Source organism: Danio rerio, chromosome 3, assembly GCF_052040795.2.
Source record: "Danio rerio strain M-AB ecotype USA chromosome 3, GRCz13ab, whole genome shotgun sequence".
NCBI lineage: Eukaryota > Metazoa > Chordata > Actinopteri > Cypriniformes > Danionidae > Danio > Danio rerio.
This window is the reverse complement of record NC_141023.1, coordinates 64,525,001-64,536,926: the sequence shown is the minus strand read 5'-3', so window position 1 is coordinate 64,536,926 and position 11,926 is coordinate 64,525,001. Positions and strand designations below refer to the sequence as shown.

General features: G+C 36.2%; 1 protein-coding gene across 2 annotated transcripts in view; it reads right to left on the bottom strand.

Moving 5' to 3' along the window:
* Positions 1-1,345: 1,345 nt before the first annotated feature.
* Positions 1,346-11,926, bottom strand: part of sec14l1 (SEC14-like lipid binding 1) — a 47,246-nt gene continuing 36,665 nt past the window's right edge. For both annotated transcript variants that reach the window (XM_087242371.1, NM_201098.3), the window contains exons 11-16: positions 10,389-10,560; positions 7,806-7,940; positions 6,294-6,428; positions 4,478-4,729; positions 4,162-4,340; positions 1,346-1,595 (exon numbers count right to left, since the gene is read on the bottom strand). In XM_087242371.1, coding sequence (XP_087098497.1) covers positions 1,490-1,595; positions 4,162-4,340; positions 4,478-4,729; positions 6,294-6,428; positions 7,806-7,940; positions 10,389-10,560 — 979 coding nt within the window. In that variant the 3' untranslated portion in view covers positions 1,346-1,489. The remainder of the gene's footprint in view (positions 1,596-4,161; positions 4,341-4,477; positions 4,730-6,293; positions 6,429-7,805; positions 7,941-10,388; positions 10,561-11,926) is intronic.

Genomic DNA, 11,926 nt, shown 5'->3' with positions numbered 1-11,926 from the left:
CGCCTTCTATAATAAAGAAAATCTTTTCTAAATGTAGAACTAAATACATTGATTTGCATTGAAATACATGATGAATACTCTCGACACATGAAAGTGTAAAGCCTGCAGCTCACAACAAATGTGGAAGGTTATTGCGTGTCATATTTAACAAGCCGTTTACTGCTAATTTGATGTAATTTTGCTCGCATGGATAATTGAATATTAATCAGATGATGTCATTACGCTGCTGTGCCGTCAGCCAATCGTTGCATTGCTGATCATGATTTCGAGGATCGATAGATCTGTTCTTCACAACACATGCAGCGATCTCAGATCAGTTCATCCAAACATTCTAATCTGATTCGCGAACTCGCGAGAGATCAGTTATCAAGATTAAAAGATCCAGGATCTGCCAAATAATCTTAGATCACGAAGAACGGACCCCTGGAGTGGTCAGGTTCGGGCTAAAACCTGGCAGGAGCGTTTTTCAAAATTTAGCCCCACGCAGATCTCTAGTTCACAGCTCAAGAATCTTGAATAAAAATTTGGTGATAATTTTTTTTTGTGCTAATATAAGAGCAGTTACAATAGAGCGCTCAATTTTACCTGTGAACACTAATGTAATAAGGGGATAGATGTGAACATGACACGAGGGTTAAATTGAGTCAACCTTTTTGTTTTACAGTTTAGCGGCGTGTAATATACCGCTATTTTGTTACAGCATTATCCATTAAACATTACATTAGGAGTTACATTTTCCTTTATACATTAAACACTTTTGTTGTTTATAATGAATAAAATGTATTGGGAGTTCAAAAAGCCAACAGGGAAGAACACAAGATCAGGTCTGTTTAAATAAATAAATAAGAGATTATCGTTTCTCGATTTCAGTTGATTTGAAGGAACATTTGGCATATAGACCTTGTTTCATAATAACTGTTGTGCATATTTATTTTAATTTGTCGTATTTATAATTTATAATTTACAATATAACAATAAATTATATTGTAATTATAATATTTTGTTCTTTATTTGGTCATTGTACTTTATGCCAAAATCAAACAAGGCGTTTGACACAAATCTACAAACTCAATCTGAAGGAGACTTTACAGAGGTTCAGGTATCAGAGCTCATGCTAGTATTAATATAAGATTTTAACACGTAAGGAACACTTAATGACGGAAATAAATTATGCGATGCTGCATAAAGTTTATCAAACTATACCATTTGTTCAATCAAAATACTGAAAACTAAAGGCTGTTTAACAAAATATTAGACTGTAAAACTTGATCTCGAAATGTTCATTTTAAAAGTGGTTGAGTAGCTTTACACACAACATAAAAAACACTCAATTAGTCAACAAAGGTAACAACATTTACAAATTTATTTGTAACAAAGTAGAGAAAATGTGCGTCTAATATACAGTAAGTGTGCAGTTTCTGCTGATATAAACTGATAAAGGCATCAGTCAGGTGTTAGTTCACTCTAGTTCTGGTGTTAAAGTGCGCGACTATCTGGAGATGGTGGAAGCTGTGTGTGAGTGATTGGAGGAGGTGGTGGAGGCACTGAGCAGAGAGAAACCACTGTGACTCGACTCCAGACTGCTCATCGAGCCCCTGAAACACACACAAACACACACACTTTAAACAAAAGCCAACAGAGCAACTTTTATATTTAGATTATATGCAGTTTTAGGTAAGCATTACAATTGACATAATGATGTTTATTAGTTTAAGCCAAACTAGTTTAATAAATCTTGGTGAAGAGAGACACACAGGCACTACAAAAAATAAATAATTAAATCACGTAAAAAAAATTGTCTTTAAAACACAACTTAACATGATGGATGTGTCTAATAAATGTATAAACATGGATTTGTAATAGATGTCTGAACTCAAATATCTAATGGAGGACTATAAATGTCTAATAGATGCCTAGACACTGATGTCTAATAGATGCCTAAACACTGATGTCTAATAGACGCCTAAACACTGATGTCTAATAGATGCCTAAACACTGATGTCTAATAGACGCCTAAACACTGATGTCTAATAGACGGCGAAACACGGACGCCTAAACACGGACGTCTAATGGACGGCTAAACACGGACGTCTAATGGACGGTAAGCACGGACGTCTAATGGACGGTAAACACGGACATCTAATAGACGGCTAAACACGGACGTCTAACAGACGCCTAAACATGGACTTCTAACGGACGTCTAAACACGGACGCCTAAACACAGACGTCTAATGGATGGCTAAATACGGACGTCTAATGGATGGCTAAATACGGACGTCTAATGGACAGCTAAACACGGACGTCTAATGGACGGCTAAACACGGACGGCTAATGGACGGCTAAACACGGACGTCTAATGGACGGCTAAACACGGACGTCTAATGGACGGCTAAACATGGACGTCTAATGGACGGCTAAACACAGACGTCTAATGGACGGCTAAACACGGACGTTTAACGGACACAGACGTCTAATGGACGGCTAAACACGGACGTCTAATGGACGGCTAAACACGGACGTCTAATGGACGGCTAAACACGGACGTTTAAAGGACACAGACGTCTAATGGACGGCTAAACACGGACGTCTAATGGACGGCTAAACACGGACGTCTAATGGACGGCTAAACACGGACGTCTAATGGACGGCTAAACACGGACGTTTAAAGGACACAGACGTCTAATGGACGGCTAAACACGGACGTCTAATGGACGGCTAAACACGGACGTCTAATGGACGGCTAAACACGGATGTTTAACGGACACAGACGTCTAATGGACGGCTAAACACGGACGTCTAATGGACGGCTAAACACGGACGTCTAATGGACGGCTAAACACGGACGTCTAATGGACGGCTAAACACAGACGTCTAATGGACGGCTAAACACGGACGTTTAACGGACACAGATGTCTAATGGACGGCTAAACATGGACGTCTAATGGACGGCTAAACACGGACGTCTAATGGACGGCTAAACACGGACGTCTAATGGATGGCTAAAAACGGATGTCTAATGGACGGCTAAACACAGACATCTAATGGACGGCTAAACACGGACGTTTAACGGACGCCTAAACATGGACTTCTAACAGACGCCTAAACATAGACGTCTAATGGATGCCTAAAGATGGACGTCTAAACACGGACGTCTAACGGTAGCCTAAACACTGATGTCTAAACACAGACACCTAAACAATGACGTCTAACAGATGTCTAAACACGGACGTTTAAACATGGACATCTAAACACAGACGTCTAACGAACGCCTAAACAGGGACGTCTAACGGTTGCCTAAACATAGACAACGGACATCTAACGGATGTCTAAACATGAACGTCTAAACACGGACATCTAAAGATGGACGTCTAACGGTAGTCTAAACACTGACGTCTATACACAGACACCTAAACACAGATGTCTAACGGATGTCTAAACACGGACGTTTAAACATGGACGTCTAAACCCAGACGTCTAAACACTGACGTCTAACGAACGCCTAAACACGGACGTCTAACAGATGTCTAAACACGGACGTCTAATGGACGCCTAAACACAAATAACGGACATCTAACGGACACCTAAACGCGGACTTCTAATCATGAACGTTTAAACACGGACGTCTAACGGACACCTAAACACAGACGTCTAAACACAGACGTCTAACGGTCGCCTAAACACGAACGTCTAACGGACGCCTAAACACGAACGTCTAACGGACGTCTAAACACGACAAAATTGCTTACTGTGACAATAACTCAAAAAAAGTCCACAAAGACGATCTGAAGATTATATTTAATAGATTACATTTTCATGAAAATGTATTAATGTATTTTGAGAGACGTCAATATTCAGAATTGTCTAAATTAACCTAGTTAAGCCTTTGAATGTCACTTTAAGCTAAATACCAGTATCCTGACACCATAACTATCCATAATATCTAGTCAAACATTATTTACTGTCATCAAGGCAAAGATAAAAGAAATCAGTTCATAGAAATAAGTTACTAAAACTATTATGTTTATAAATGTGTTTAAAAAAATCTCTCCATTACACAGAAATTGGAGGGAAAAATATAAAAAGGGGGGCAAATAATTCAGGAGGGCTAATAATTCTGACTTGTGCTCAGGGCTTTAGCTGTGAATGTGTAAAGGCACAGACCTGAAGTCAGCGGACTGCAGCACCTCAGTGAAGTACATGACTTTGCACCGGTGTGAGGAGACCTGCAGAGACGCCAGCACATCATCTACACGCGGCCGACTGGAGGACGAGCAGGACGGAGTGCTGTACAGACGCCACTGCAGGATGTAAAAACCAGGCCAGCGCGTCACATGAGAGCCCTGAAGAGAAAACGTTGAGAACAGGACACAGTTAGAGGAATAATCCAGACAAAGACCTTTTTAGAAGATCATGAAAAAAACATTGTTTAAAGCAGGTTTAACTTTAATATAATGTAGTTTTATTCTTAGGGTCTGACCTGTACGCTCTCTCCCTCTCTGCAGGTGAGGGCTGTCTCCACCATACTGTAGTCCTGGCCGAGCATCCAGGATCGGTCAATGAACTGGACGTTGTTTCCGGCAGGACAGGCCAGGTTGTGTGCGCTCAGTCCCTCTTTTTTAACGGGCTGAGGAGCTCTTCTGGAGTGGTAGATATTGAAGATCATGTCGCCTTTACACACATCAAAGTCCCACGTGATGACGGACGACACGTCTGTAATCTCTATGAGCACCTGAAAACATCAACAGAGGGATTTTTCTTTGGTTAATAGTCCACAACACATCCCAATCTGGACAAAACAGCCACAGTTTTGTTCACCATAAAATAAGACTACTATATGAAACTAAAGAGGATGAATAAAATAGAATTAAACTAAACAAACAATGAAATAAAATAAAACAAAATACAATAAGATAAAATGTAGAAATAAAATAAAACACATACATATTAAAATAAAACAAAAAAAGCAAACCAATAAAATAAAGTAATGAAAAAAACAAAGTACAGTAAAACAATGACTTTTTTTAAATATGCGTAAAAACAAAATATAAAAAATAAAACTATAAAAAAGCTATACAATGAAATATTAAAAAACTAAATACAAAAAAACATTGCACTATTAAAATAAAAACTAAACAAAAATAATAACATTTCGAAATAAGAGATAAATAAAAAGCAAATTAATAAAATGAAACAAAACTATTAAACATAAAAATAGAACTAAAATAACAATTAAAAAATAATAAAAACTCATATTTTATAAATAAAACAAAAATAAAATAATACATTGCAAAACAATAAAACAAAATATAGCAATGAAATAATAAAATAAAGCAAAATACTATAAAAACAAAGAACTATTAACATTAAACTAAATAATAAAATTAAACAAGACAATGTAATGATAAAATTAAATAAAAAAATTTAAATAAAGCAAAACAATAAAACAATGAAATAATGAAATGAAACTAAACACAATAACAATAAACTATTAAAATAAATTAAACAAAATAAAATTAAACTATTTGAAATAAAACAGAAAAGCAATAAAATGAAACAAATAAATATTAACATAAAACCAAATACAATAAACAATAATTGAATGTTTTACAATAAAACAATCGAATTATAAAAAAGGAAAACAAAAGAAAAATAAGACAAAATTATAAAATAAAAAAATAAATGCAAAAAACAATGAACGATTAAAATAAAATAAAACTAAAATATATAAAACAATAGAATAAAACAAAACAACAAAATAAAATATCATTTCGAAATAAAGGTTAAATAAATGAAAGCAAAGCAATAAAATAAAACAAAACAAAACTATTAAATGTCAAAATAAAACAAAATACAATGATAAAGAAAAGTAAAAAACAATATTAAAATAAAAACAAAGTACAAATAAAAATTAAACAAAACAATGAAATATTAAAATAAAACAAAATATGATAAAACAAAGAAATATTAAATTAAATTAAACAATTCAATAAAACATTAATTTAACAATAAAATAAAATAGGGGTACAACCTACAAATAAATTTTCCAATTCACACCCATAAAATTAAAGAAAGCCAATTAAAATGATATTCACTTTTCTAACACAATCATAATGCACTATTAAACTGCACAATTGAACACATTTTCAGAACTTGTGCCAACAGCGTTTGAGCTCTACACTGCCATATCATAACCACCAGATGGCACCAATGATCAACATATACACATCTGAAGTTTAACATCTAAAGTAAACGGAGTACAGTGTGTGTCTGGTACATTCTTGACATTTGAGTACCTCGTGTGGAGCCCCCTTTAACACACTGGCGCTCTTGTAGATGGTTTCATTCCACAGTTTAACCTCCTCGTTTTCCAGCTCCTCAGCTGTACGGTACAGAGATTTAGGGACCAGGCCACCCTCAGGAATATCACACTGAATTCATTCAACAAAAATAAACAGACATATGGGTTAGTGTGATAAAACACTGTTGTATTTATGTCCGAATAAATACCGTACAGCTATAATGTACAGCTGGGACGTACCAGAAAATAACAAAATAATAAACAAATACAAAATAAAACAAATACAAAATATTAAAAACAGATAAAAAATAATAATGCATATAAGAACATAACACACAAATAAATAAACAAATAAATAAATAAATAAATTTTAAAAAATAAGAAATAAGTAAAAAATAATTAATAACTTACATTTATTTAATATTAATAAAAATAATAAAAACATTTCTAATATAATAATAATAAGAATAATAATAATAAGAAGAAGAATAGTAATAATAATAATAATAATAATGCATGTAAAATAAAAAATACACATAAAAGTTTTAAAATATAAATAAAAATATATTTTAAAAGATTATAAAATAATACTTGTAAAAATAACTAAAACAATTTTATTAAACTAATATTAATAAAAAAATTCAATAAAAAAATTATAATTGTAAAAATAAAACCATAATAAAAATATAAATGTGTAAAAACATAATAAAAAATATTAATACATATTAATAAAATAATACCTGTAAAATTTTTTATAAAATAATAATACATGTAAAAACAATGCAAAATTAAAAAAAATCTATAATTATGCATGTAAAAAAATGTAAGTTACTTAGAAATAGTAATATATGTAAAATGTAATCTAATAAATATAATAATAATGAAGCAAGAAATAATAATAAATGTACTAAATTATAAAAAATAACATGTACAAAATAAAAACTAATATAATAATAAAAAAATAAGGAAAAAGCAGAAAAGGTGTACTTCTATTATATTCACATTAGGACACAAAACAGATGACAATAAGATATTAAGATGTTAAGAATTTGTTGAAATGTAAAAATTCTAAATAATAAACCACAAATGTCTTTTTAAAACAGAGGCAGAAGAAAGGTAAACTTTCACTGCACAGAGCACAAATGTAATGTTATTAGCACTCGCTGAAAACCACAACATTGTGTTGTGTGAAGTTCAACTTCCCCCGTTTCCCCTCAGTTGGCATCTCTGCTAAACAAACTGTATTCCCGTACAGAGTGCGGGCACGTGCTCCTTCCATTGTTTTAAAAAAAAAAATGATGAGCCTTTGAGCACGCAGCCACACTCTGCACACAAATACATTGACTAAAACAGCAATTTGATTATTTTTTTATCCATCCTTTATTTTATTTTACTATTTTTTGACAATCTTGGTCAAGACTCAACACTCTTAATCTTCCACAACACCTCAACAGCACATCAGGTTTGTAACCAGCTCACGAGACCAGCAGCATATTCTAGAACTCACCATAGAGTCTCCTCCCAAGAAGTCAGGTATGCAGTCTTTGTTTATGTAGTCCACCAGACCTCCAGGCCCCTGGTAGTCGTTCCCGGCATAGATGAGGAACTTCTTCCGTGTGTTTTCATCAATGAATGGACTGACCTGATAGCAGAACAATGAGCAACGCAGATCAGCAGCTGATTTTTCATTAGCACTGCTAACACAGACACACACACACACACACAATGGCAAACATGACATTTACAGCTGCCCAGTAATTAACAAAGGTCAGGCCAGTGAGTCCACATTAACATGACATTTAATTCTGATGGGTCAGTCGTGACATTTGCACCCAATAAACGGAGACTGAATATATTATTATCTTAGGCTTTCCCTGTAGATATATACCCTAGATATCGCATAGGGACCCTAATCATGCGTCAATAGCGCCGCCATATTGGTACAGTGCTCCCAGGTTACGTGTCATTCAACCGCACTAGTCAAGACAGTGTTACTGCGTGAAGATGCAGGACTTTAGCGCTGTCTACGGGTGAAGTAACAAGCAAACAAAGAAAACAAAGCACGAAGGCAGAACATTTCATAGGTAATATTAAGTTTTTTACGTTTTTGTATGTTATGAACTTTTGTGCTAAATAGGTAACGTTATTCATGATAATACAGTCACTTACTGCATTCACCATAGCTCCAACTCGCACTAAGGCAGCGTCCGAAACCGCCTACTACTCAGTAGGTACTGCATTTGAATTTAAACGTACTACTCAGCCGTTAGAAAAGTAAGTTCTATACAGTATGAACGTGAAAAGTATGAATGGAATTCGGACGTACTACATCTGCCATTTTGTCATGGTCACGTGACCTGCCTGCGTCAACTGCGTCGCTTTACTCCCATTCATGAATTCGCTCGCGGGGCATCATGGGATAGCGCAGCATGCATAGGATGCGCACTCTAGAATCTCGCCGGAAGTAGTAAGTCATCTGGGTACTTCTCGCATACTGATTTTCGAATTCTATGAATTCGGACATACTACTCGGCGCGCATACTGATTTTAGCGTACTATATAGTATGGAAGTATGCGGTTTCAGTGCAGCCTAAAAACTTGGCTTATGCTAGTTTTGTTGAATAAAATCAGCAAACAATGCAAAAGAAATATGACAACGAGATGCTGCGCTGCCAGAAACCTGTATTATGGTCGGCTAGTGAACGAGTCGTTCATAACGGAGATTCATTCACAAACGAATTGCTCCCTCCGTCAGTATGAGAAGTGAAAGCAGGAGAGGGGGTGCGTTTCTGTACACGGATTAGATCAAATTTAACAGGGAGGGTGGAATAAGGTAGTCATTATTCAAACATTAAATCGTGACATATTGTAGCTAGCTAGGCTCGTTCTTGATAAGTACACTCCTTAACAAATCATAAGATAATAAAATAACATTTAATTATTAGTACATCCTCATTATGTTATTATAAAGTGTTCACCATCTTTGTACAGAGAGGTCATGTTTTGATTTTCTATTGGTTTCACACACATGTGACTTTAGGTCAGAGTTTACAAAGCTTGAACTATTGAATGCAGCGGTATGCGAAAATTGTGGCGCGGGCTTGTGTTTCCGGTGTCAATGGAGGTCAACTGGGTGAAAAGTGCAATGTGAATAGTAAGGGTGTCAGGATCCTCCAAATCCTCGATTCGATTACATTTTCGATTCTAAAGGCACGATTCGATTCGATTTTCGATTATGAATAATTAATTAATTAATGACCAATTAATTATTTGTAGCCTACCGTTTAAACTACCTGACCTGCATGGTCTTTGTTTTACCCATAAACAAATCATCCAGTAAATGAATAAAGGCAAGATACACACATAATTACCACCTGTCAATCACTTTTTTCTGCGGGACTCGTGAATAGGCAGTGATCTGTGTCGTTATAATGGCATCGGTAAAAAAAGACGCACAACCAACAGGAACCAGCCAACAGTATCTGAGGTGTTCGCTAAAATGACTAAGTACAAGTGAGTGAAAGATTGAAGCAGTCCTCTGACTGCCTGGACCTGCTGTCTCGAGCGCATGGCTGTGTGTGCGTCTGTGTCTGTGTGGTCACGTGATGTGCATTTTCAGCGGTAGTGAGGAAGGAGGGCTGCTCAGAAATGCTAAACGCCACTGTGGATGTCAAACCGTTGTCGTTCTAAAATGCCATTTAAAAACACAGACAGTGTAAACAGGGCCTGAGTGTGAACTTTTCGTGAGCGGATTTGCCGGTGTTGTCTATCGGACGAACCGTACGTAATGCGTACATAGCAGAGCTATTTTTGTCGACAACACGAACGTTGTCAACAAAACTCACTGGAAATCCAAAATGCTTCCACACCGGCGACTTCATTGAAAGAGGAGAGGGTTTAAGTTCTGTCGACAGGTCTCCTGCATCTGCAGTTTAACAAGCACTTCAACAAGCCTGTTTTTTTCCCGCTTGGCAAGCCAAGCTGACGTGACATGGGGGCGTGGCAGCATCGACGATTCTATTTTTTGATTCGATAATCGAAATTGAGCATAAACACCCCTAGTGAATAGTTTGTATGCGTGTTTGTTTACCAGAGTCCAGAGCACAGGAAACACTCTCGGCGCTCTTAGTATGAGAAGGCGGCCGAGGGTTTCTGGGTAGTTGGCTCCAACAACCTCAATCATCCTCAGCAAGGCTTTGATTCCAGGTCTCCACAGATGCCTCATGTTTAACCCCTCGAGATCCACCAGACATGTCCAACAGCTACAGTACAAGATCAGTTATTAGTGATAAGAGTGGAGAACGTATGAAAAACAACCAAGACATATGGCCAAAAGTAGGAGATATTACACTTCTTTACACTGTTCGTTTGAGAGTTGAGCTTAAAATGTATCTTTCTGTTTAACTCCGTGAGCTACTGACATTGTGTGAGCCTACCTGATCCCTTCAATCAGGGTCTCCCATGCATCCCAAAATCAAGACTTAAATGCAGGGGAAATCATGCTTTCTGCGTGAAGACAAACACCCTCCCTCACCTGCTGTAAGACTCGAGACTTACAGTGGCGAAATAAGTATTGAACACATCATGTCTTTTTCTAGGGAATACTACTTCTAAAGAAGCTATTGACATTGAATTGAACCAGATTTTAGTAAAAACCCAAACAATACAAACATAAAAATAAAACTAAACTAAAAAAAATGTTATGTGTAATAACTGAAATGACAGAAGGAGAAAGTACTGAACTACTGAAACGTATTTAACACTTTATATAAAAGGCTTTTTTTTGGGGCTGGCAGCTCAAAGGCGCCGCTCATATGGAGTTTAAAGTCACATGAATTCACAGACTTCAACAGAGTGTAAAAATCTTGATGGTTCTGTGGGTCTCATCTATCAAATCCGATCTTAATTTTGTATGCTCTATTGCAGTGGTTCTCAAACTGTGGTACGTGTACCACTAGTGGTACGCGGGCTTCCTTCTAGTGGTACACGGAGGAATGAAATATGTCATGTATATGCTACATATAATTCAAAATTTATAAAAAATGATGTATATAATATGCCATATATTATATATAGGCTATATTTCTGAGGTAATCTGCCAGGTTTTTGAACTGTGCAGAGTTGTAGCTGCTTTACTGGGCCTGCTACGCTACTGTATGTCAATGCTGCTCATTTTGGTGGTACTTGGAGAGACTATTTTTTTCTAAGGTGGTACTTGATGAAAAAAGTTTGAGAACCCTGTTCTATTGAATTCAGGTCAGGTGATGGGCTGGGCCAATCTGCAGCTTTAGTTTCTTTCATTGAAAGCACCTGAGAGTTTCCTTGGCTGTGTTTTGGATCATTCTCTTGCTGAAATGTCCACCCTGGTTTCATCTTCATTCTGCTAATGTAGATGTTGCACCGAAGCAGCTGATATTCATTTAAACTGAGTAAGGGCAGAGGGTTGCTGAAGAACTACTGAGAGATTTCAGCTGCTGCCTGGGCTTTCACTGCCTTTCTACACCTCCCTTTCTTCATGGGTTCAATACTTTTTCCCCCAGCATCATTTCATTTGATTACAGATAACTTAGTCTTGTTTTCTTTGCATATATGGATGTTTTGGCTGTCATCAAAATCTGGTGAAAATTT